Source organism: Melopsittacus undulatus, chromosome 12 (genome assembly GCF_012275295.1).
Source record: "Melopsittacus undulatus isolate bMelUnd1 chromosome 12, bMelUnd1.mat.Z, whole genome shotgun sequence".
Classification (NCBI taxonomy): Eukaryota; Metazoa; Chordata; class Aves; order Psittaciformes; family Psittaculidae; genus Melopsittacus; species Melopsittacus undulatus.
The window spans coordinates 12,150,810-12,177,780 of record NC_047538.1 but is presented as its reverse complement, the minus strand read 5'-3'; the positions used below and the strand labels follow the sequence as shown (position 1 = coordinate 12,177,780).

Sequence of the window (26,971 nt, the reverse complement as noted above, 5' to 3'; positions counted from 1 at the left end):
CAACTTGTAACTGAGAATCTGCATAGAGAAAGAGGATAACCATAGGTCTGGCAAGGTAGGGGAAGGGAGCAGGAGGTAGGAATCATGTTGGGGTAAGGAGAAGGAGGTCGATAGAGAAGAATAGGGCCTGGAGGCTGCTGTCATGGTCACTGCTGCATATATCTGCACCATTTTGGAGTGTGAACAAGCTGGAGAGCAGGGCACTGCCAGACAGGGAGGATCAAGGGCAATCACTGGCACCAACAGCTCAGCTCCAGCAGCACAGCCCCCACTGTGCATTCATTCACAGCTGTGTTTGAAATCATCTGAAAAGGAGTGATGGTGGCTACTGCTGCCTATCCCCATCCCACCCAGCTCCCCTCTGTGTCCTTTCTCCTACTGTTCCTTGCCATAACACCATGGGGGCTCCCACTTGCCCCTTTGCAAGCAGGGGGAATGCAGGGCTTGGGGACCCTCACACTGCTCTCACCACGAGGCATCTCCAGGCCCCCAGCTGCAGGCTTAGAGGCTGGCAGTGAATCCCATTTCCTTGGCAAGGACTCGCCTCTGCATCCTGGTGCCAATGATGGCTTGTGCATCTGCTGAAGCCCTTCTCCCCCAGCCCAGCCACCACCTCTCAGGGACATCCAGACATCATTTCAGCGTGCATATTTATCGCTTTCTCCCCTCAAGACATGTATTTGAATGTACTCTTGGTAAACATAATCACAGGAGATGCGAAATACGTGCCGGGGAAGCATAAATAACTCCACACAGATAGACACACACACATAGACAGCAAACACAGACACGGTTCACCAAGGGAAACCAAGAAGTGCAGAGCACGCCCTGAGGCTGCCACCAGTCCCAATGGCTTTGCTCTCATCCAGCAAGCCAAGAGGATTTCTCCTGCTCTTGCTTTGCAGCAGCTGGTGGGAGAACAAAGCTGGGGAGGAGGAGTCTAAAGTTGCAAATATCCCATGAAAGCATCATGGCAAGTCCTGGCTCTGCAGTTTCCTGCAATCATTTCCAAGGAATGGTTCCAGTTGTAGGAAGTTGCAAGTCTTTCACAGTGTGAAAGGGTGGAGGGGCATGGGGACCACCATGAGGGAGGAGCAGCAGGTCATCTTGCAATGTCCCAGTTGCAGCCAGCCGATAAACCTTCACATGGGAACATCGGGGCTAGATGCTCCATCTAGGTCCTCTTCTGCCCTCTCTAAGGTGCTGATTCTTCTTTAGCTGAGAATAATCTTCAACGGGACATCATGCGAACAAACTCTGCAACCAGTAAGAAAGGACAGCCCTGAAGCAGGAGGCATCCATGGTCCCCAACCCAGCTCTCATTCCCTAGAGAGAGCATGCAGCCGGGCACAAACCCAGAGTCAATACACTGCCAGCAGGTCTGTGCTGCTCCGTGACTGATCCTGGAGAGCTCCCACAGAATGGGCTTTAGTCCTCGCATTAGATATAGTGACAGGAGCTCACTAGCAGGTCAGTTCCTTGCCTTGGACTCCCTCCCAGCTAGTGTACAGTCCTGTATGCACAAGCAGCTCCCTGTGAGACACTATGGCAAGTGTTGTCTCCTCTGTAACTTCAGGGGACCCTGATTTATAGTCTTGGGAACACAGTATGGTTTCATAGTAAGCTTGCCACTTCACAGAGACAGCGTTGTGGGAAAGCACTAGTGTTTTGGTAGGTACCAGCATTTTTACAGAGAAAAGTTTACTTTGATGGACTTTAGGTTTTTAAAGATACAGGCTAACTGTAAGGCTACCCTGGATCTATTTCTTCACCATCCTGCAGCTTGTGAAGTCCATTACAATTGTTCAAATGGAGTGTAAATGCCATCGGATATAAATGTGTTTTCAGTCTGCACTTGAATTGCCAAGGAACTAATAACTGCAAAAAGGAGGGCAGTGGAAATTACCCCCCTTGACTTCTCCTTTTCCATTGATGGAGCTGTCCTTTGATAACTAAAGCAGTAACTCACAGAGAAAATTATACTGGGATAGCATTCCATGTATTTAAGCTGTCTAACACAATTTAGCTGTAGGAAACAAGGAGAGCTACTGTCATGTAATCAGCCAGTGCATTAGAACAACTGCAGCTACCAGATATGTTCCAGAGAGACACTTCTAGTTTTTGAAGCCCTCAGTAATCCTGGGGACAGAGGCTCTGTGTGATGTGGGAGACCCAGGAATACTCTGAGCCAAAAAAACAGTCTATTTAATTTTAATTCAGTAGTTCTTCACTCTTACTGCAAAGGGATGTCTGGGTTTGCACTAGGAAAACAGCAGCCTGCCACGCTCTCACACCTTCCAGCTCTTATATCCGCTTAGCTGTCTGCTATCAACTGCTTCCCTTGCCAGAAACACTGAGCTCTATTAATACTGCTCCTGCCATGGCTAATAGCACTCTGTTTTTCCCAAGTCCTTCTGGCATGAAAAGTGAGAGAAGAAATGAGTTATCTCTAGGATTTAACAAGACACCTCCAGATCAGATATCTGCAGTCCCAGTAAGCGTATCTGCCATAAAGGCACAGAAACAAATTCTCTATAAACCCAGATAGCAAGGTGAGCCAGAGGAAATGGAGGCTGCAATGCATTCTCCAAACCAATCTAGCCTCCTCACAGCTTTTGCAATAGATTTATTGTCCCATAAAAAGAAGGCTGGCACAGCATGTGTGCACCTAAATCTCCTTCTCTGTGACAAGGCATTTCTCTTACTATGCTAGGATTATGAAGACCCAATTGAAACTGAGATGCAGCAAGAGATGATACACAAATGAATACTTCAGCTGAGGCATTTCCTGCGGGGGCCAATGTTCTTCATTTTCCTCAAATGACTAGGAAAGAAAATCTTGTGGTTTTCTCCATACTTCAGATACCTGGGCCCTGAGCATGCAAATCTTCCCTTCTGCTTCTGCCTCTGAGCTGAAACTCTGACTCACCCCACAGCAGATGGACAGGGAGCATTTATCCCTTCTCACCTTCAAAATCAACACGTCCATCTCCATTCAGATCCACATCCCGGATGATCTCTTCAATATCCCGATGGCCCACCTGCTGCCCTAGAAGCTTCTTCATGGCTTCTCGCAGCTCACTGGTGCTGATCTCCCCATCACCATTGGTGTCAAACTGTGAGTACATGAAACATACCATCAGGGGAAATACACTTAATGGAAATGGATCTTGCTCTGGGCTGGATTTTGTACTGTCCTGCTCCCAAGTGCCCTGGTTTTCCTACATTTCTTTTGTGTCCCTCCTTTTCCTTCTTTGTGTGCCTTTTGGATCCAGTCTGTTTTCTCCTCAGAAACCCCTCGTAACTGCTGTGTCTGCACCAGCTTTCCTCTTCCTTGCCTCAGGGGCTCCCTTATCTTAGTGACTTTCTCTGCTCTTCCCTTGTTTCACACCTGGCTTGGCTCTTTCTCTGTCTTGTACTGCTCTTTCTCCTCCTCTTCCCCAGCGAGTCTCCTTCCTGTCTCCTGCTGCTCACCTCTCTGGGGGCACACGGTAAGGAACACTCACCTCTCTGAAGGCATCACGGAGCTCTTTTACACCAATCATGTCTGCAGTTTCTGCTAGCAGCTTTGGTCCCATCAGCTCAACAAAATCTTCAAAATCCACATGGCCACCCACTTGGGACAAGACAAAACATTGTGTGTAAGAACCCCATATGTTAGCCAAGCCTAGCACTCACTGCACTTCTGTGAGCCCCGCTGGTTCTCCAGGAAGCAAAGCACAGAAGGTGCAGGACAGTGGAAGGAAAAGCAGGGTTAGTTTTACACTGTCTTTGTATTTTCTGGATTATGGGGTAGGTGGATGAGCCCAAGCTATTCCTTCCTAGGCTGCCATGGACTGTCACATCCTTATGGCATCACATACTAGGATTTAGAGGCTTGATCATTTCTAGTGCTTATAACAACCCTCTGCTGCGCCTGAGCCAAAGGGTATGGCTAGGGCACAACATAATGTTCCTGCATGGCCTGGGCAGTGCCCTGCAGCAGTGGTGGAATCTTGCTCCATTAGCAGTGCTAATGTATGTCCTACTGCTCGTTCATAGCATCAGTCCTTTTTCTTGTTTGTCCCTATTTAAAAGCTGGCAGTAACACTCTCAAATTCCTAACTGCTTGTGTGCCAGGGTTATAGAATCATAGAATAGTTAAAGTTGGAAAGGACCTTAAGATCATCAAGTTCCAACCCCCCTGCCATGGGCAGGGACACCTCACACTAAACCATGGCACCCAAGGCTCTGTCCAACCTGGCCTTGAACACTGCCAGGGATGCAGCTTTTGTGCATGCCTGGTTGTGTATGTAATAACTGTTTTCCTTCCCCTGACCATGTAAGTGTCCTTTTTACATCATCATGTGTCAGAAACAACATGTACTAAACACCTTTTTTCCCCACATGGAGAGTAATACCCTGCACTGCCACAGACACGAGGCAACAAAAGATGATGATGAAAGACAAGGAGCACAAACACAGTGAATATGACACATCTGTCACATACTTCCATGACTCCAGCAGCTGCTCCCATCTGACACTGCCAGCACAGCTAGCTCACAGCCCATCCCCAGGCACACAGCTGATCCACCAACCACTACAGAGTGAACAGCCCACCCGTTACCCATCTGACCAAAGCTTCTCCATCTTCCTAGGCTCTTTCTTCAGTCTGACACCAGCTGACAACAGGTTCAATATGACAACACCCACAAACAGAGCACTGATGTCTAACTGCCCACATCAAGAGCAGTTTTATACCTGATAGCATAAGCATGAAGGACAACCCTTCCACTCACTGTTCCCATACAGAACAGTCCACACAATCCCTTTGTTAAGCAAGAAACAAAGGCATCAACTCCTGGGGACCACAAACAAACAGAAGAGATGACAGGGAGTGAAAATGAGAATCAAAAGAGGGAGTCTGGGGGAGGGAATCCAAAGGAAGAGACAGCAGGAGACTGAAAAAGCCCGTTGCAATGATGCAGGACACAGCAGTAGCAGTGAGGCACAGCTAGGTGGATGTTACTCACAGTTCATGTTGATCTGCTGGGAGAGCTCTATTAGCTCCATCTCAGTAGGCATGTAGCCCATGGTTCGCATGCAGTTCCCCAGGTCCCTGCAGTTAATAAAACCATCCTTGTCTTTATCAAACTCCTTAAAGGCTTCTCTTAATTCTGTGGGAATAGATCCAGAAAGAACAATATTGTCAGTGACAGCTTGAAATAACTTTTCCAAGAAACCTCCCCAGAATCAGCAGCACTTTATGAGGTCAGACTCCCTAAGACAGTCCTTATGCTCCCTTTGCAGATCTCCCTGTAAAGACCAGTGACTGGAGCAATGTTAAACTCCTGTACCAGCAGCACTGCTGACCCATTCCTTAAAGGAAAGCTTGCTTGGACTACAAGATCACAAACTGATCATTATTAAACTGCATTCCCTAAAGAAACTGAAACAAGTAAGTTTTCCCAACTTCTACCCCTGCACTATATTATATACCCTGTAAAACAGCTTTCCTGGAGTCGTATACTATTGTATCACACTCTACAACACTTTCTGTCAGAGCTGGGGTGCACAGCAGTTCTCTGACAGCCAATATCCCACTACTTTACTTATCCTCCCACCCTGACGAAGCTGGAATGGATGCAAATTCCTTCACAGTCAGCACTCTTGTAGTTTTCTTTTGCTGGGATTTCCAGGAATTATTCCAGTAATCATCTCCCTCAATTTGCCCCAACTTATTTTACCCATGGGGCCAAGCTGGAAGGGCCTGCCAGTAGGAGCAGGTTTTCCTTGGGCAGGGAGAAAGGTGACACGGAAGTGACAAATTTTACCTTCAATTTCTTCTGGACGCAGTTCTCTATCCTGCAAGACAAGAAAACATTACGTTAAAACTGCTTGTTTGCCAAACACACAGTTTAAGAACAGCACTTATTGGTGCAAACAGTTCTGGGACAAGCCAGAAAGCAAGAGAATGAACAAGAAGGTGATGACATGTTTAATACCATCTACCTGCCAAGGCTCCCCAGCTCTCCTCCCCAAAGACAGGGGTGTTATCCTGCACACCTTCCTGGGGAAGCCCCTCTCCCTCTCATCTGCTGACAGGGGGATGTCAGGTGCTCCCCCAAAACAGAAGAGACCTGGGCCAGCACAGCAGTAAGTGTGGCCTCCCTACCTGATGGTACTATGAGCACCTTCATGAAGCTCCTACATCACTCCCCAGCACCAAGTCCTGGAGCAGACACTGTCCCTGCAGCAGTTATGATCTCTTCTAGAGCTCTGACTGTATTTCGTACTGCAGCTCCTGCTGACAGCCAGATCAAAACAGCCAGAAGCAGTTCCTGTAACCAGCAGGTCTATATAATCATCTGCTTGGATCACTGCTTGATACCTGTCCTTCTGGCATGGCAGCAACAGCCACAAGCTTTCTTACAGCCCACATCCCAGTGCCATCTCCTACAGTTAGTTCTCACAAAAAGGTAGGAGCTTCTCCCTTACCCCAACCTCAACTCCATATACAAGCGCATGAAGGCAGACACACGACATATACATCATCAAGGTCATCTACAAACAAAACAGGACAAGGATTCACCATGTTCAGGAAACACTGCAACTTCAAACATCCAATTTGAATTTCTTGGAAGAAGGGGAAGGATATAAAAGAGTATAGGAAAATTCCAACACTGCACCAGGAAGAAGAGATGAGCATGGAAACGCACTGCTTTCTGGTTTAAACGCCCTTTCTAATTCCTTTCATGGCTCCCAGGCAAATCCAAAACATCTGAGAATTTGGAAACACAGAAACACGATCTCTTTTGTCGTCTCACTCTCGGCTTTTCCCCTTAACCATGGGGAGTTTCTCCTTGCCTTCCAGGTGTCCTCCAGCCTCACCACATGTCCCTGGAGACGGTGCCTTTGATCAGTTTGAGGATGATCCTTTGTTATTTAACCACAGGCTCCTCTGGAAACTAATGGCAGCTGCTCAGAGTGCCTAGCAAACTAGGACACACACTGGTTAACGTCTGTGCAGAAGTGGGCTGTGCCAGAGAAACGACCAGCTTGCCACTCATAACCTTCCCAGAGGCATCTCTGTGCTGGATGGAACTGTTGGAGCGCGCTGGCTCTGCCATTTCATCCTTCACAGAACTGGTATTTTCAAACATGTCATCCCATTTGTTCTGCTTTCATCAACAGCAAGTAATAAAACAATTCAAACTCTTCAGACTGGATGCAGAAGGCATTATTGCCCTCCTGCCTGAGATAAAACAGCAGATGAGAACCACAGATGATCAGTACCAACACTGTGTGCACCTCATTCCAGAGCGTGCGGACGTCAACCCCGAGGGATCCTGTGGTGTGCCAACAGCTCGGCGCGGCAGCAGATGCAGGGTGTGATTGCCACGGTGCACAGGGCCTGTGGTCTTGTGAGAGCGGCTGGGGCAGGACCCAGGCCTTCCTCTAGCACAGTCATCACAAGAGCATGGTCCTCCTCACTCACTGAAGACCACACTGTAACCGACACCACTGACACATGCCGGAAGTGGGGGCTTCAGCACCAGCTCTAATTCTGCACATCAAGGCATTTGTGTCTGCAGGGCGCTCAGCATATCTTTGCACATGCAGACTGTAGCATCAGAGAGCCACAGACTGCAAATGCAAAAGGAGGGGGAGGGCTTACGTCCCTCCAAAAATCTGACTCAAGCAATAACTAACGTCATGAAGAGGTTTTCTGTTTTAAATTTGAAAGAAGAGCCCCTAAAATGATAAAGGAGGAAAATTGCTTGGGAAGAAATGGGCTGAATCACTCCACAGCTTTTGGAGAACATATGGAAAGAGGAATAAAACTCTTCAGAGTTTAGATCCTAGCTATGAGCAGAGGTGACCCTCAGAGAGTACATTATACATAATGGTTTTACCCTCATTTATTTCTTTCCTATGCACAATAAATCCTGTTGGTTTAGAGAGTAAGTAAAAGTAAAGCTGTTTATCAGATGCACTTATTCTACATCAGGGTAGTTACAGACATCACTAATCCTATTCTGGAGGCTTCTTAGGGCACTGTGAGTTTCCACAGCCTAAGCAGGATGGATACCTGTCCAGCTGTGAGCCTCCCACTAGAGAGCTGGACCTATCTCCTATATCAGACAACTCTGTGTATGCCAGCAAATGTGCTTGTGTGAGAATACTGTTTTGTGTTCTAGTGAAGTGGCACAAGGAATATGTGATCACTCCATGGCTGAAGGTTAGGAAGAACAAAAGCCCTTCTACCAATAATGACAAATAATGACTATTTTTTGTGTTGCTGATTGAAGAAGATGTTTCAGAATTAAAGCCCTAGGTGCCTCATAAAGCTCTAGATAACCATAGCACAAGTAAGACAGAGATTTACAGAGGCAAGAAAGCTCTGACTCTCAGGTAACTGGGGCGAGCTTCGTTTCACCACAGGAACATGGAATGCACCAGGTGAATATCTGACAATGCACATATTCATTCATACATATCCATAAAAACAGTGCTAATCATACATTTGTCTATGTCTTTAAATTCATGCTAATGTAGGAATTAAATGTTTATGTAAAAAGTATGGTTTACTTCTTGTAAAGGTATAGTACTGAGGTGCATATCTATGTATATCTAACATGTCCAAGTGCATATATTTGAAATTACATACAAACACATATTTGTATTGTTTGGATATAAATGCATTCATTAGCTGCATATGAACACATAGTTACAAATAGGTGGGACTGAATGGACAGATGTGGTTTTGCTATCTGTGTGTGTATATGGGTAATAGCTCCTGTTAGTGTAAGCACTATCTGCAACTATAAGGACAGACTGATGTTCTTTGGTTTATCTGGCTGGGATTGCTGCAGTGTCAGTCTGGGTATGATAGTGCGTAAGAGATAAGCATTTGGGTATCTATGAGGAGGCAGATGCATACTTATTCCTGCTGGTGCTGGTGTGCTCACTGTGAGCTGATAGGAACAGTATCAAATATGGACAGCTTGTTCCCAATACGGATGCTCTGATTTGCATTTAAGTGGCTATTTAGGTCTTAAATGCCAATCTGAGCCTCTTGGAATGAAATGTGGATGTCTTGCTGGAATAGCAGCTTTGAACAGTGGACTCCTCCTGAGTCCATATGATTATGTAAGTCCTGAAGTCCTAAGTCCTTCTCTTGAGTTCATATGATTATGCCTACTTGAGTGTAGGCTTGGATCTAACTTCCATAGCTGCATTTTTAGAATCCTCCTTTCTTGGTGCTTAGGCACGGGGGGTATCTCTGCACAACCTTCAACTTAGACATTTGCCTGTGATTGTATCTGCACTTGGAGCTGGAGCCGGGATGCTCGAGACCCAGGGCTGGGGGTTACAGAGCTCCACACAGATGGAGCATGTGGGCAGCTCCGCATTCCCCGCTCACATCCACATGGCTTTGTGCACGTCTCGCCCGGCTGGGTGTAACTTACGTACAGGCTGCCTGTTTTCTGCGAAGCCCTTCCTCAGGAAGATGCATGCCGGCCCCAGCAGGTTGTGCATGACGGCGCAGTTCTGGGCCAGCACCATGAGCGGACCCTGGTACTCGCAAGCCGACGGCCCCTCTTCACTCGTCTGGACAGCCTTATAGCACGTCTTCTCCTCATGGCGGATCTTCCCAGCCAACAAGCAGCAAGCAAACAACACAACAGAGGATGTTACCTCCCCATCTCGCCCAGCCCTTCCTCTGAAGTTCTACTGAACCGCCTCGCAGAGACATTATTGCTAAATTTCCTTCATCTGGTCCACACTGCGTCCCCCCCACCGCTCTATGAGGATTTGTACAGAAGCAGTAAGTCCAGGAGTTCACTTCCAAAAGCTGACAGAAATACAAGCAACCAGGAGAATTTCACTTTGAAATGACATCAAACTCACAGCACTGCTCACATCTACCCAGACACAGCCAAAAGGGCCGTGCTCCCACTATCGGTCCCAGCGTTAACAATCCCTTGAATGAGCTGCAAAGGGCAAGCACAGCCCAACCTAACAGTACGTGTGCCAGCCTGTGCCCAGGGCAAAGCTGCTGGCAGAGCCGGGTCAGCGAGGGCACCCCCAGGAGACCAGGCAGAGCCTGCACAAAGGCACTGCGGGAGGCTCCACATCACATTCCAGCCACACAGCATCACACGCTTTGTAATGTTATTAGAAGGCCATTTACAGCATCAGGTGGCTCTGCCAGCTGCAGGGTCACTTCTAATTAGTTACACCCTCAGGGTCTCAGGCACTTACTGCACTGGCCTCTTCTAATCACTGACAGTCCCAAAGTGGAGATCAGGCACGGGCACCACATTTTTGTCTGTTTGCATCTGCACACGTCCTGCTAAGCTGTGGCTCCAGAACAGCACTGGATTTTATAAGGAGGCACTGCTTTCCTTTTATAGAAATGCATTTCCCTGGCTCTGCAAGAAAACTCTTATCCTGATATTCCCATGCAGCTATAAAAAGCCAGCACAACCCACAGGACCCTTGGTTTTATAGAATAAACATTAATCACACATCAGATTCCTCTTCAGGAATGATTCTACTTTTACAGACCGTGCTCCCAGGGGTGATCAGAGAAGCTCTGTCAATTGTCATTGTCTCTATTAACCCTTTCCTTAAAGCCTGAGGTGCCTTTTCAGGCTAAAAGACCAGATATACACACATGCCCCATTCACACTTGTCCAAGTCTATTGTATCTACTTGCTGCATCTGCCATGTGCTATTACATTGCACACATGGTTTGGAGTTTGCCTTTTTGTACAGTCTTATACCAATCTGCTCATGTATAATGTCATGTGAATATCAAGCATCAAAACAAAAACAACTCAAAAAGCAAGCCATGGAGAAAGAAAATGATGAAGCAGGAGAGCAGTTTCATTGCAGTCATGGATGAGGAAGGAATCTGCCCTGATTAAACCTGACACATAGGACACTTGTCCTTAAAAACCTGAAAGATGAGCATCTGTCCACAAATGGCATGTTACCAGCTCAGCTAAATGTCAAGATATCTGTGTTGAACTGCACAGCTTGGTGCTATCAGTGCAATGTATTTTCAAAATTATCAGCTTTATTTCCTGGCACATTTTTCAGTTTGATACACCAAATACTATGAATCACTTAGAACAGTCCGCATCAGTTCTGGGTTTAACTCCAGTGAAGCCACATGACAGACTCATCAGGCCCCACAGCCCCTGATGCTTGTTTGCTGGCCTTTCCAGTCAACAGAGTCTTACCAAGCCACAGAGCAGCACTACGGAACAGTCACCCCATTACTTTCCTGTGTGGAAAGGGATTGCCAGTTGATGAAGCAGTTGCCAAGAGCCACCAAGGATCCTGACTACACATCCCACCGCAACACCAGGACAAGGCACTTGGCTCAGCGAGAGCCCAATAAGGGCTGCTGCAGGCAGGATTTGTGGCATTTGATGTTTCCTCTGCCAGCAGCACCCCCTGGTTTCTCCTGCAAGTATCCCCTCAAGTTCCTTCCACCATGTTCCTCCTACAGCCCACCAGAGCCATGAAGGAAGCTGTGATATGGGCACAGAGCAAAGCAACGTCAGCTGCCCATTACAGGGGAAATAGCAGCATGCATGACAAGGAAAATACAAGGACAGGACTGGGAAGCTCAGGCTTTCCCTGTCCTTTCCCTGAGCAAAGGGCCACTACCCTTCCTATCAGAGTGCAGTCCCTGGCTGTGTCAGACCGGCAGACTGCAGAGAGGGAAGAGAACAGGCTGACTTAGAGATGGCTGCAGAGGTGGTGATGGGTGGCAAAGTGAGACCTGGATGCTTTTGACAACAAAAGTTTTGACTTTTCCTTTCTGCACAAAAGGGCTCACTTCATTTTCCTGCCTATGTGTCAGAGGGACTTCATAGAGCAGCAAGCCCAGGGGGGCTTCATCCTGACAGCAGTGCCTCTCAGAGGGAAGGGCAGCCAGGCTGGCTGCTGGCATCACTGAGGGGACACTGTGACACTGAGCACTGCCACCAGAACCGGCATGGTACCCCCATGTCAGCCAGTCCCAGACCAAGCCAGCCAGCACCCCTGAGTGACTCCTGTACTTCAGGCTGAAGCCATGTATTCAAGAGATAAGTCTGTAACCCAAAAGCAGCTTTCACACCCGTGGTTACAGTCCCTCTTCTTTACCATTTCATCAGAATGAATTTGCCCAAGCTAAAATCTGAGAAAAAAGATTGGTATTACAAAACAGCCACGTGAAGTTGTGAAATGTTAACCCAAACTATTCTATAATTCTATGTTAAGACAGATCTGCAAAGTCTCCAGTATAACTGTGTGTTGTGATCAGAAAAACAGCAGGGACCTAGGACCTGTTGGGATGAGTGCCTGAGGCCTTAATACATGGCTAGCTGGAGTAATGTCTGAGAAATACTCTAATTCAGCTCTGCAACTTTCTCTCTGTAGTCCTGCCATCCCAGGCCTTCTAACTAGGCACAAAGTGTGTTATTTGAAGCAGCGTTTAGGAATAAAGCATAAATTACCTAAAAGACTGACGACAGAGCTCATACGTTCTTGAATCCATTTGGATTCAAGCAGCCTGGCCACACGTCATTCTTTAATTGCAGTCGCCTCGATCATGTTGAGCACAGCTGCAGCCAACGCCTTTTATTGCGAGTTGGAGGCATCCTACAAGCAACCAAATTGGTTTTTCATGTGTGCAACATTTGGGTGAATTTCAACTACTTCTGCCTTTCCCTGAAGGTCACCCTGACTTAGGGGATGGTCTCAGCACTGCCTCACTGCCTGGTGATGAATCCCCATCCTGTGTGTCCCAGCTTCCCCACAGCAGCACTGTGCTATTACTGGCTCCGCTCACAGCAGCTAAGGTAAAAGCAAACTGTGTTCCTACACAGAAGAGGCAAATCTCTGACCAAAAGAAACTCTCTGCTAGGGAGGTTCTCCACCAAAGAGTTCCCCCCCAGAGGGAACAAGGTCTCCCTGATGTCAGTGGCACTTCATTGTCAGCAAGGTCTCATGAGACCTCCTCAGTGCTCTTCATTGCAATACTTAGGATGCTTAACATAACTTTTTCATTTACAAGGAGTGAATTGCAGCTTCTTGCTGAGTTGCTAGATTTGCAGCAGCAGTATGTGAGAACAGTGTGGCTGACAGGTACATGGTGCATCAAGACCTTTCTCAGTGAAACAAGAAATTTTTCCAGGACACGTCATTCCCATTTCAATCTGCTCCCTAACAGCAGCATCATTCCTGAATCTAATTTGTCCTGGGATCACTGCAAAACCTCAGCACAGAGCAGACCATGAGTTGAAGACTAACAGATACACATGGCAGCTTGCAGATGAAGTCCAGCTGGGCCCAAGCATGTGGACACATGGGCTGTGCTGATGCGCAACATGATGCACGTACATGCAGCCAGGGCCCAGTGCATCCACTCACAAACAGAGGCATGGACAAACAGATCACAGAGAAAAACGTGCTTCTGTACCCAAACACATACCAACAAAACCAGATGTGTGCATATGCAAGGATGGATTATACATAAAACGCATGTATGCCTACATACAGATGTCAGCAAGGACGTCCACCAGCAGGTACACACACACACAGAGTGCTGTACAAGCAGGGATCCGTGTATGACCCTATATACTCACAACAAACCCTGCACACCTGCTCGCACACCTCAGGATGTGCACATAGAGACACAGAGCGCGAAGGACACACATGTACTTCAGATGGGCTCATTAGGTGTGTGGACTCTTACACACCAATGGAATACGTACATGCACCCATTCCCCTGTACATGAAGAGATGTCCCTACAGGAGCAACACACGACTAAACTCATGCCAACACCTTCCAACTGAAGCACATGCACACAAACTCACACATACACACGTACATTAAGGTGCCCCTACAGAAGATGTGTGGCAGCATGCTATGGACATTGACAAGCACAAGCTTGCATGTACCCAGAGGACTGCTGTGTATACACACACAGCGGGAGACAAGCCTACTCCTGTGCATGCATATCCACACATTGATTTACACACGTTATGGCTTTAATGGCTGCTCTTGTACGAGCAGCTCTTACAAAAAAAAAGTCTGGTTGAAAAGAGCTGAACCCTTCACACACACCTTTATGTTTCTCCCACCTCCCATTCCCTTCTGCCCATCCCAAGAAGCAGGGCTGGAAACACACAGCGCACTTTGATTCAGGGAACATACCTTTTTAGAGAGATTTCTCAGTGGAGACTTCACACAGTTGCCCATAATATGTTGAGTCTGCCTTTCCGGTGGACTTGGTTATAAAGGAACTGAAGCAACTGATCCCATTAAAGGTATTCCTTGGGAGCAAAGCAAGAAAGGCAGTGCCAGGCAAATCCAAACAGCTACTGGCTGCTGGGGCTTCCCTCTTCAGGGAGCTTTTTCTCTCTCTGCCTCTCTCTGTGTTTTTACTTTATGTTCACTTTCTTGAAGAGATGAAGCAGGAAGGAGAGGGAGGGGAGAGAAACAGACAGAAAGAGAGGGAGAGAGAGAGAGAGAGTGAGAAGGGGAGAGAGAGGGAGGCGGGTGTATAATCTACATCAGATTAATGTTCAAATCCCTCCCACCCCCCTCAATCTCCAGGCAAGATTGTTTCACTCATGGGAGAGGGCTGATTCAGGGGGAATTAAAAGAGAGACGCACAGCAAGAAATGATTTCAGTGATGAGTTCAGTGAATCCAGCTAGTTTGGATGCACAGAGCCTTTGAACATCGCATCCCTACCCACCCCCTTCTAACTCCTCTCGGGTTTTCAATCACTAGAGAGCGCGGCTGGCCAGAAGGCAATCCACTTAGGGGCTTGGAGCAGAGTCCAGAGCTGGTCTGGAGCAGAAATGGACCATTTATCAGGGTGGGACCTGTTTCAGCTTATAAATAGCAGAAGTCTCTCATTCTTTTCCTGCCACGGAGGAAGCAAGCCTGGAGGCAGCAGTCCGGGGGCCCTACAACACTCAGCCCCAGGCTAGTAGCATTTAACCACAAGGGAGAGACCTCGAGCCAGCCTTGTGGTAAAGTTTTTCCAGCTCTCTGGAAGTCAGCTGGCGGTTTACCTGCACAAATCTGCCAACGAGGGGCTCACAGCTGAATCCTAAATCTGAGCAGCCCTAGGCTGGGTAATGTGAAGTAAGGAATTTGGATATCATATCCATCCGTTCCATTGCCAAGCACCCAAGTCTCAGAGGCACACAAAGGCTAAGAGGCTCCTTAAGCTACAGCCAGCTCCGAACTCTGGACTTAGACCTGCTGAGGTAACAGAATAACCTCTGAAAGAAAAGCGATGAGTCCCCAGTACATTTTCCTCTGATCTCAGGCTGAACATAAAAGCATTCAGTCTGAAAAGAGATTTAAACGCATTAAAAACTCACCATCACACCCAGGTAACAGGATTTGAACAGGATGGTGAATGCACCCTTAGCTAGGAAGCCACAGCAGCTGCAGCTCCAGAATGATAAGAAGCCATGGCACATCCTTCAAGACCTGTGAAGACCAAAGTGACACTGATGCTACACCACGTCTATGCAGCAGGCAGGTTGGACTCAGGTATTCAGCTGAAAGACTTGGCAACTTTCTTTGCTAGTGTGGTTCCAAACAAAAGGCTTTACAAAGACCCAACCCATGGACTGAGTACTTGCACCACAGGCTTTTTGTGAAGAAGCCACAGACTCACTCTCCAGGCAGTTAAAGACAGAGAAGAATGACCTGTCAATGTCACAACAAAGCAGAGATTTCCCTGCTTCCATCCTGATGGTGCTGTGGCAAATTAAAAATGATTGTAAGGTGAATCAACAGTTTCTTTAGAGCTTAGAGGATTCTTCCACCTGAGGAGATGAGTTTAGGAGTCCAGACAAGAGTCAACAAATTATCCAGTCCTAGTCACAGCCATGTAGGACAGTGTTTCTTGCTTTTCCTTGTGCTAACCACTTCTCAAGAGTGGAGGCAGTGGAGCAGCCTCCCCTCAGATCCCCTCAATGCCTTCTTCACTGGATGGCCTGGAAGGGACCCATACAAAGATCCACAGGACCTCCAAAGAAAGAAGCTGCAGTAGCAGATACTGGAAGACACCCCTTGCACCAGGGCAGACTGAGAACAGGACAGAAGGGATTGGGAGGCTCTGGTCTGGAAGACCTCCATGGTGGGCTGGAAAGCAAAACTGTTCCTGAGCTGGGCCTGCCTCCTGCTGTCATAGTCTGAAGACCCCTGATGCCCAGGAAATGTACAGTCACTCCTTGGGGGCTGTGCCAGCCCTGGGCCTCTCAGCAGGGGACACTGCAGGAGGATGCTGAAACTCTCAGCTCTTCTCAAGACTGCCATCTTTAGCTCTATTTCTCCTTCCTCTCTCGAAGCAGATAGTGGGAGGCTGATCTACCCTTGGCCAAAGAGCTGGTCGTTAATAATGTCCTCTGTCAGCTGGAGCCATTCCCCAGGCTCCTTGTTTATTGACGAAGTGCTTGTCTCCCTTGAGCAGAAGCTGCCACACAGTGTGTGAGGCGCCTGGGCTCCTTCCTGAGACAAACGACTCCAGTTCCAGAGCAGAGAGGAGAGAGAACCGCCTCCCTGCCGCTAATGAATCTCCCCCTGACAGGCAGTGTGGAAGCCAGGAATGCCCTGCAATTCAGAAGTGCCCATCTCCTGCATCCCCCCAGACAGAAAGAGTGGAGCAATGGAGTCAGGCATCTCCTGCCAGCAGAATCCATCACAGCCCCCCAGACTGTCATGGACAGCTTTGGAAGACAGCCACTGAGCGTCTTACAGAGGCTCTAAAAGTCTCCCAACAAAAGTGGAGATGGTCATCCTCTAAATACTCACTCGTACCAGAGCATTCAGAGCCAGCCACCATGGCATGCTGCCGTGTCTGCCTGCTCTCCTGCTTTTCTTCCCTGCAGTTGCAGGTGACTGTGTGAAATGCACAGGTCAGAGTGAGAGGGCTGAGACCTCTGCCAGGCTTGGCAGGGAGTTTACAGTCCAGGAAGAGAAGAGGTGATGGAAACCTGCTTGCACCACGTTTGCAGCACAGTCACAGTCCTTCAGCTCTACAAGAACTCTGGCAGAGCTGCAAGGGGCCCAAAGGATGCAATTATTAACAATTTTCCCACCTCCTTATTTACTCTGGATCAATTGGGCAGCACATCACAATCCAGCAGACAGACCCTGCTGACCTCTGAGGAGGAAAATCACTGTCTACATTGGAATCTTGTTCCCATCACCACCACACGCAGCTTAGCGACAGGCAGGAAAGTGAAGCTGGGAGGAGGGTCATTAGAAGATTAGGTTAGAAGGAACATATTTTCTCCCTCCCTCCAACTGAGGCTGCTGTGAGAGAACAGGATGCTGAGAATAAGTGTGTCAAAAACATTTGTGTGTAGGTGCTGATCTGTGGGCATGCCTATATCTGGGGTAGTCAGTATGTGTGTGGGAGGGCTGCACATGCATGTATACTGGTTTTCCCACACTGTTCTTTGTGGCAATCATACTGTTCTCTTAAGGTCTGGGGCTCTGCTGTAAACTTTCTAAACACTGGCAGGAACTTTGTGAAATGCAGCTCTTGCTATGTGCCTGCATCCCCTCCTCTCCCCTGAGGTCCAAGGTGGAGAGCAGAGACCCCAGCGGATGTGGTCTGGCACAGAGTGAGGTCCCAGCTCACAGGAAAGAAGCATTTGGCACAGGGACTGGCCTGAGCATGGAGCAGGGAGGAGCCTGGGTGACTTGGCATTGAACAAGGAGTGAATTAGGTGGTTTAATATGTCTGGATTCTTTAAAAAGCAGCAATGCTGTGCTTTGGGCTAGCCCCTTTGGCAGAAATGCTCATTTCGTAAGAAAATGTTGGATCCCACCACAGCTAATCACTTGGTAGCTGCCAGAAACTTTATCCAATGGCAGCAAGTATCCAACAGCCACAATGGAAAGAACAAAAGTCAATCTAAAACTTGGGATTGCTTATCAGAGAGTAGCTTTGCTCGGCAAACATTCTTCCAGTGGAAGTATGGATTTGTACAAGGGGACTGTTCAGATGCCAGGCCTGTTTCTGTGCACAGTCTTTCACCTGCTGGAATATCCTATCAGATGGTTGTTCTCAACACAAAACAAACTGCAACAGGGCAACCTCAGTAGGTAGGAGGGTTAATCTCTGAGGGAGTACATCCTAAAGCAAGGAAAACTCATTCTTAGCATCTTTGCACTGAAGTCCGTCACAGAATCAAGCAGCTTGGAAAAGACTTTTTACCTATGAGCCCTTTGCATGCTTCAAAGATTTAGTATTTGAAAATACATCACCTCATTTAAATCAACCTAACAGGACAAGAATTTTTGATCTATTTTTTTCCTATCACAGAATGCAGAATGCATCTATTGATCCGTAGCTTTCAAATCTGCTCCCAACCACCATTTAGCTGGTGGCTATAGATCGGTATTTTGCAAGAAACAACCTAGTCTTGTTTCCTAGATGACCTCAGCTGAGCCTAAGCATTTGGAATAGTTATCATTGCCAGTGCTGTTGAGGGCCTCATTTCCAAGATCCCCACTGCTGGAACATGCACTGGTACTTAGAACTTCTGCAACTGGCTTCCCCTACTGCTGCTGCACATTGAGTTGTATCTTCTAAACTTGAATGAACTTTGGATGGTTTTGTATTCCAGTCAGACAAGTACAGGTCCATTTCACAGGGAAGCACCAGCAGGTACTGGTGGATGCAGTCCAGATCCTCATCTAGGGGGGAGGAATATTTCTGCAGAGAGTTTGGGAACTTTCTTTGCTGTCAGCTGTTCCAGGAAGAAAGTGTTGCTGACTCATGCTGTGCATAATATTCTCCTCCATTAGAGCAATTGGATCATATTCAATCACAAACAGAAAGGTTATTAAAAAGACCAAGGCTATTTTCCATCTCGCTCAAGGTAACAAAGCCTGCACTGTCAACTTCTGTTTAGAACAGCTTTGACTGTAATTAGCTAGTTTTATTCTGTGTTAGATGAAAAGAGATGGGACTGTGCCATCTGACACCATCCATGCAGATGTGGTCCACGCATTTTGCACTAGCCCGACTTCTAAGTCCCTGCACAGGAAATGTGTTGGCCAGAGCACAATGTGCTGTGGATATTTTCTGCTTTCAAGATCATCAATGGGCTACAAAAAGACAAGTACAAGCTAGACAGCCCAGAACTGCTCTGACAATTTGCCATGTACATGCAGTACAAAGACTGTTCAAAACAAACTTTACATGGTCTCTTCTTTTTGCTCAGGAATATGAGAATTGTGAATCACTCTCTGTCCATCTGGGACTACTGCAAGAGCAGCCAAGTGTGCCCTGGCTCCCTCACCTCTTCCCAAATAAAAGGGAGTCCGTTTCTGGCTGGCACACTGAGGTGCTACCGAAAGCATGGATGAGCAGAGGCTTGGGAACCAATACTAATACTAATAATACAAATGTGCGAAACCAACCATGCACATTTAGAAGGATCAAACTATCCCAGTACGAGCTCTCAACACTGCTGGTCACAAACTACCTAACCCCTTTTGGCATTATTTCAGCAGAACATAGGGGGGTTGATGGCAGTTTTCTACTTCCTGCCTTCAGCTGTTGTGACATGATGCTTCACAACATCACAAAGTTGCCTGTTCCCTTCCAAGAACAGAGAATGTATTTTGTCTGTGTGGGATGAAGCAATGCTGTATATTCTTTTCAAAGATGGCTGCAAGGTGCAAGGTACTCCAGGGGAGGAATGGGTGGAAGAAATATTAGAATATTGCTAATGACTTCATTCATAGCTAGCACTGAGTTTGTGCTCTCACGCTGGTGCAGAAAGCTACTGAAAAACTGGGTATGACCCTACAAGCTACAACAGCTGTTTTGTCTTTGTTTCTAAGCAGGGCATTTGATTGAAATTGGAGGATTACTCAAGTTCATGGGCATTGCTGTTGCTCTCTAAGGTCACAGGAATGTCAGGGGATTATTGAAAGGGAGCCCAAAGTTAGCTAGGCGTCTTTTACTGGATGCATACCATATAGCTGCTTGTTATTGGAAATCAATACCACTCATGGACTCATCAGGGAAAAACAGTTACTGAAGCTGGGATGCTACAAAGAACCACAGCTAATTTGGCTGACAAACCTGCAGCCCAGCCACTGTCTCTAAAGCAAAAGTCTTCTCTGACACTTTGTTCAAACCCAATATGCACAAGACAAAAACCAAGGTGGTATAGGATGGAATAGAGATGGAATGCACAGAGTAATTCAACTGATGATTAATTTTTTATTGAAATATTTTCTTCTCTCAAAAGATAAGCCGAATCTACCCAGGTGGTTTGTGTATTTCAGTGCATTAGATCATGCTGCTGTATATTTTATGAACGGAATATTTAATGACTGTTCTTTTAGCTTGGTTTTATTTTAATATCTTTCTATATCCTTTTAAAACAGATTTGTTTAAAAAGTAAATCACTGGCAAAGATTAGTGTTTGCTGGCAAACCCAGTGCAAGCAGGAAGCTTATCCATTGCCCCTCAGTGGTTCTGTACAGCTGGCTCACTCAAGCTCTTTATAAGCAATAAATGTGATACCTTTTTCTCCAAGCTGAGCAAGGGGGTAGTAGCTGAGTGGATGTGCTCAAATGGAACAATGTTTTTCTGTCCATTACATATAGGAAACACAAGACGTACCTTGGAAGGTATGGTGGGTGTCAGCAGACAGGGATGTACACACACAATTGGTTGTTGTAAGCACAGGAGTGAGTGCATACACATGTAGAGAGGAGGGTGTAAGCCCCCCAGCAACTTTAGCAGAGGCTGCAGGCACGCAGGCTGTGTGTATAAAGACAACACACATATACAGACACTCTGTGTCAGGCTACATGCTTGGACATGGCTGTGGCAACACATACAGGGATAGAACCACCGAGGCCGTACAAGCCCCATGCAGGTACCCGGACCGCTGTGAATACGTGCTTGGCAGTGAGCAGGACCAGTGCTCCCCTACATCACGGCAAGCAGGCGGCTTTCCCCAGTCTGACACGATGACAGGGGAGAGGCCAAGCCCCAGCGGGCCCTGGCCGGGGGGGGTGTGTACTAATGCGGTCCCGCTGCCCAGGGCAGAAGCCTCCCGCTGTCCCAGCACCCCGCGGCAGAGGGCGGCCCCCGAGGAAACCTTTCTCCTTCCACCCCCTCTGAGGACCCATAGGGGCCGGATTAAACCTTCAGAGGTGCTGTCAAAGAGGAGGAAGGGTCCGGTCAGGGTTTGGTGTTTCTGCCTCCTAACCTGCGTACCCACGGTCCACGCCAGCGCCAGGACTGCGCAACAGGATTAGCATCACTGCAGCAGTTGATCACTGTCAGCCAGAAGTCGTCTGCTCACCCCAAATTACTGTGCCGATGTAACACTGTAAATGAGGAGCTGCTTTGCCACAAGCCCTGACATGCTTTATTTGCCTTACACCATGGTACAACACACAGCTCCTGCAAACCCAGACCCTTCACCTTCGCCATCCCACAGCACAACACCTGAACGTTTCCATGACTGGCATCACCGCTCCAGCACAGCCCAATGCACTGCAGCCTCTCCTGCTAATACAGCTGAGAGCTCCCTTTCCTGAACCATTCATCACTTCCATTACTGAACCCTTGGCCAGAGCTCCCCGCTCTCTGCGGGTGGAGCTCCAAGCATGTCCTAATGCAGCCGCTGCTCTTGGGCAAAACTCCCAAGCATCAGCTTGGAGTCAGAATCAGCTGCAGCTGAAGCCACTGGAAGGAACAAGGTCACCCTGCAGATGAGGAGACAAGAAGGGTGAGAAGCTGGACAAGGCACTTTTTCCCTACCCGCTCCTGGCTGGTTTAGAGGAGAATGTTCTTGACACCTACTTCCTGCACAGGCAATGCAGGGACACATCCTGCCCCAACATAGGGACCACTTCTGTCATCCTGATTTACTGTAAGGTCCTGTTAAGACATGGTATGAAGAACTTAAGCCCATGAGCAAAGGAAAATGGAGCAGGACAAGAAAAGGAAAATGATACAGGAAATGCAGCAAGATTCTTTCCTATTTTAATGGTAATGTGGATGCTGACATTAAACAGGAATGGGAGACGGGTGCAGATAGGAGAGGCTTTTAACTCCCTGTACAAATAGAAATACAAAAGCCCCTTTGGCCACAGTGCTAACAGTAGAAGCCTGTAAATATTTAATTATTCCCTACAGCATTGTTTGACCCTGCTGATCCCCATGCTACCATAGGCAATTGACAGAAAACTGTTGGGGAATCACTCCACTGAAAAATTTAACAGTCAGGCAGGGTGTGAAAGCTAAACGGCTCTGAAAATGGTCAGGTCTCACATGGCAGGATCACTTGCAAATTAATATTGCATAGCAAAGGCCTGGAAAAAGGTCTTCTTAAAGGTTCCAGCTAGGCCAGTGCTATGGCACAGGAGGAATGAAGTGACAAGGATCGGTGGGTTTCTGTGCTGCAGTGCCCGTACTGTGCTGCGCTGTGAGCCCGGTGCCAAGCTGCTGCCACACTGTGGGTGCTGCTGCTGCATCGCTGCTGCCCCAGGAATCCTGCTGCCACAAAACTGCCACCCCACGCTGCTGTCCCAGTCACTGTGCTGCTGTTATCACACTAATAAACTGTCCTGCTGCCAGGCTGCCACCTCACCACCATCCCAGCTGCAGGGGATCACTGCTCCTCTGCTGTCATGGACATGCAACTGTTCAATACTGCAATGTTCTATAGCCACGCTGCAAGCACTGTAGGACTGTCATGCTATTCTGCTCTGCAGAGGTGATAGAAAGCTCCTTTTCGCTCCATGACACTCCTTTACCACTTGGCCATTCCAACACTATCCTGCTACCAGGCCAAAATTATATGGAACATTCTCCCCATGCTCACTTTTCTTGCCACTTTCCCACTTTGCTGCATTATCACACCTGCATCCCTTGCCAACTACACCCATGAATCACTGCACTGCTCTCACACTGCACACTGCACTAAGCCACTGCCATTGCAGGGCCACTTCAGAAAAGCACTGCTGCCCCACTGCCACATGCATCTGATAACCAGCCCATACTCACACGGCACTTCTGTCATCAAGTCGGTCTGTGGTGTTGCTCTCGTGCTAACTCACAGCCGTGCTTCCAAAACTGCAGCATGGTGGTAACACTTCACTTACTGCCTTCTGGTACAACGGGATGGTGCTGTCAGATCAGCACAGCCTTTTTCTAATATCACACCAGAAGTAATCACTGCTGTATAGAATAGCTCCCATCTGGAATATTGTATTACTACATCATTAGGCTGCTAAACTCTTCTGTCAGGCTACAACACTACACAATTATCACACCCATGCATTGCCAAACTGCTACCGCATGGCTCCAGTATCACATCTCTGTTCTGCCACAGGATTGCGTTACCACACCACCGCATTGTCAGTGCTGTGCTCTCCAGCACTGTGTGCTAACCCAGTATAAACTCCACAGCAGAGTGCTTCTCCGCAACTGTCTCGCTGATCCAGTGTGCAAACATGTCGTTAGGTTAAGGTGATATCCTAGCTTATACTAATACATCATTCAACTACCCTACATTTGTTAACTCATGTACTGTTTAATTACAAAATGGTAAAATGCCCTAAAAGAGTATTATTTTTATTGTATTATATTAGAACATCACTGTACCAATATAGCATAAGCTTACTTAACCAAATATCCCCGCATCCCATATCCTGGCAGTATCTTAGCATTCTCCTGTAGTGCATACCCACAGTGCACTATATTGCTGTGCTGGTTACATAAACACAGCACTTCTGCTTTTACTCTGTCTTTTTTTCTGCACAGATACAAATCTGTCTCCCTCAGACACAACCCTGTAGTCCTGGGCTGCTCCTTTTCGCTGTTACTGCAATAATGACATCCTCCGTGAAGTCATCCCTGCAATCTTTTCTGCGTTTCCGATTGTATCACTGTAGGGTCTGTATCTGCGACCACATCACTGCACCACCACGGAACAACAGGGTGAGGATGTTCCACAGCTGTACAGCTGGAGCAAGATATACTGGTGCTGCTGGACCAGAGCGTTCTGCTGCTGCAGATATGCATCACTGTGCTCCTCTCCTGCTATGTGCTGCAAAATTACTGTTTTAACTGTTTCACAGTGGGCTGTGTGGGCTGGAGAAGTTCTTGTATCAAATAAATTGTCTGCTGAGCTGTTGCACTCTTCTAATTGCAGCATGGAGCAGACTGGTGCTACAGCGCCTGCAGCCTTACACTGCAATCCTGGACACTTCTGCACCTATGACCCTTGCTCAGCCCAGGGTGCAACTTGAGTTCCTGCACATTGAAGTCCTTGCACATCGCAAAGCATCACTCATATTTTGACACAATGCTTAGCACTTGTTTCTTAACTCATAGAAATAAAACTTCCATCATCCTGTTCCATGATGGAATTCCCCCAGATCTTATCTTTAAGCCTTTATTCATCTTAGGATGAATATACATCATATCTCTCCTGCAAGCAGCTCTTTGTGTATTCTACATCATAGTTCCCTTTCTTGTATCCACAGATCCACTGTACATCCCTACTACAGCTCATTCCTAACAGCCAGTCCCAAATCCCCACTGGATGTTTGTTCTCTTGTAGTTACTTCAAACAAAGCAAGTGAGAGATGAACACAGAGAGAAATGGGAATAAATAATAGTATGCTCTAAAAGAAAGATGCTGGTGTTTCTTTATAAGCACTGGTGCAATGTACCCAGTGAAAAGAAGAAAACTGGAATTGCATCTGCCCCTTAAGAGGCATTGCTTAGCATTGCAATTACATTTTGCTAAGTTTAAGGCTTTAAGAACTGTCTCATGACACTGGGATGCAAACAGCAAAACAGGGAAAACAAAGATCCTGTGCAGGTAAGGACTGAGTTCAAAACCAGAGAGGTTTCTGTGAGCAGGAGCCCTGACATGGGTTAGTTTGTATTTCTGACACTTTGGGGACATACAGCTGCACTGACTTACAATCTCTTCTCAAACACATCTTTACTTTCCTCAGAACTACAGGTACAAAATCAGAGCTGAGCCCATGGATTGCAAAGCTTGGTGCTGGAAGGAATACAGCTTTCTGTAACCTGGCTGAGCACCAAGCCGCTCATCAGGCCCTTCCTTCTTACCACTACAATGTCAACCTAGACTTCTGGTACACAGAGGGTGGCCCTCGGTCCGAGTTAAACACAACCAGAACATTCATCAACAGCAGACTTTCAGGGAGGATGACAAATTGTCCAGGGAACAGATGTGCTTTGATTTTTCTCTGGAGAACTCAAAATGAACAGAAGTAGAACGCACTTCCTGACATCAGATTAAACAGATACAGGTGTATTACCCACTTCCACCCCCTTACAAAAATTCTTCTCCTTCTCTCCATAATCTTGAGTCCTGTAACCCACTTTAAAATAAAGCAACCTAAGGACAACGAACCCCACAATCACAATTCTGGTTTAACTGATCACTTCCAGGGCTGGAATTCAGCCGCCCAGGCTGCTGGCTTATACCTAAAACTGTGCTTCTGGGAGATTGCAGTTCCATTAATCTTCCTGGAGATTACATCTCCCACTAACATCCCTTAAATGGCTCTAAAAGAAAATTTCAGGCCAGTATCCCTCTGCCTTTTCATTTTCAGAGGGTAGTCCTGTTGGGTAATTTCACTACCAGAGGCAGCTAAAAGCAACAGCTTTGTACCAAAAGAGCTTGCAAACACCGAAAGCATCTGTTTCATCCTAACATAGTGACTGCGAAGGCTTCAGAATTGGGTCAGGATTTTTTTATTTTTTTATTTTTTTGCCGTTCTCCCCACTACCTTTTCCTGACGGCTTCTGCCATCAGAAATGATTCATCTGCTGATTGTACAGAAATGCACCATAAGGGGATGTAAACAAATCAGCAAAGCAAGGCGGGGAGCCAGAGAGATAGAATCTAATAAGTAAATACATTTTAAATATCCGCTTCTCTGACTCTCACCCTCAGCAGGCAGAGCCACAACTTCCCCCGGCGGCAGGGAAAGCACCGGCACTTCCCCCGCCAGCACCATCGAGAGCGCCCTCCGCAGAGCCCGGCGGGGCGGGCGGCCGGGGCTGCGGGCGGCTCCGACCCGCGCCCCCTCCCCGGGGCCGGCCCCGCAGCTCCCCGGCGGTGCCGCACCGCCGGGAGAAGTTCGGCAGGGCGGCAGGAAGCAGTGCATTTACCTGCGCCCCGGGGAGCGAGGGGCTCCCGAACGAGCAGGCGAAGGTCCGTGAGCGGGAGGGAGGAGGGGGCGCGGGGGGGAGCAGGCAGGAAGGGACGGAGGGGGCGAGAGGCGCTCTGCCCCTTACCTGGCCAAAGACCGAGCTGAGCATAGGGTGCAGCTGCTGGAAGAGGGGGTCCGCTTCCACCGACCGATCGCTGCCACTGGACTTGGTGGAGCACTTGCTGCTGGATTTGGACAGAGGTGAAGCGCCTTCCGAGAGCTTTAGGGACTCTCTGCTGGACCGCTGCCTGTGACTGTAGAAAAAGTCCTCCTCTGCCTCCTCCCCATCCCTGTCTGAGAGCTGATGCTGGTCCTGGGGGTGCCCGTGGCTGGCGTGCTGCGGGAGGTGGTGGTGATGCCTGGATGTCCGCACTGGTTCCTTGCCGCTGCTTCTCCTTGGACCTCCTTCCGCCGGCTCCTGCTGGCTCTCCCCCCGTCCATGTGACAGCTTCCCCGCGCCCCTCGCTCCGTCCTCCCGGGCGCCCGGGTGGCAGAGCGGCCTGCGGGCACTGGGCTCCCCGGGGAGCGGCTCCTGGCTCAGCTCCCTCCCCGCCTGCCCGCCTTGTCTTCTGCCGTCCCGGGCGCGGCTGCCGCGGGGCTGGGGCTGGGCGTCCGCAGCCCTCCGGCTCCCCGCCGCCTTCAGCAGCGAAGTGCGGGACTCGCTCTTCGCCATGGAGGAGCCGCTCATCGCGGGGCCGCTAGAGCCGCA

The 26,971-nt window shown here is 48.1% G+C and overlaps 1 protein-coding gene across 3 annotated transcripts; it reads right to left on the bottom strand.

The window, feature by feature from the left end:
- Nucleotides 1-633: 633 nt before the first annotated feature.
- On the bottom strand, nucleotides 634-26,971 carry CABP1 (calcium binding protein 1). 3 transcript variants are annotated; one of them, XM_034068547.1, is made up of 6 exons: nucleotides 26,348-26,971; nucleotides 5,814-5,844; nucleotides 5,013-5,156; nucleotides 3,507-3,616; nucleotides 2,969-3,116; nucleotides 634-1,257 (listed from the first exon to the last, which is right to left on the bottom strand). In XM_034068547.1, exons 1-6 carry the CDS (start codon nucleotides 26,948-26,950, stop codon nucleotides 1,232-1,234), a joined length of 1,062 nt encoding a protein of 353 aa, XP_033924438.1. In that variant the 5' UTR covers nucleotides 26,951-26,971; the 3' UTR covers nucleotides 634-1,231. The 3 variants fall into 3 exon arrangements, with proteins under 3 accessions (XP_033924438.1, XP_005147866.1, XP_033924439.1); XM_005147809.2 differs by lacking the exon at nucleotides 26,348-26,971 and adding an exon at nucleotides 14,204-14,485 and having other exon boundaries at nucleotides 669-1,257; XM_034068548.1 differs by lacking the exon at nucleotides 26,348-26,971 and adding an exon at nucleotides 9,457-9,627 and having other exon boundaries at nucleotides 669-1,257.

Bases quoted from the DNA above. Each gene is read 5' to 3' on its own strand.
- CABP1 (XM_034068547.1), bottom strand. From the start codon at position 26,950: ATGAGCGGCTCCTCCATGGCGAAGAGCGAGTCCCGCACTTCGCTGCTG. The intron at 3,617-5,012 runs GTGAGTAACATC...TCTTGTCCCAAG, and splicing joins CCAGCAGATCAACATGAACT to TGGGTGGCCATGTGGATTTT. The intron at 3,117-3,506 runs GTGAGTGTTCCT...ATGTACTCACAG, and splicing joins TCCGTGATGCCTTCAGAGAG to TTTGACACCAATGGTGATGG.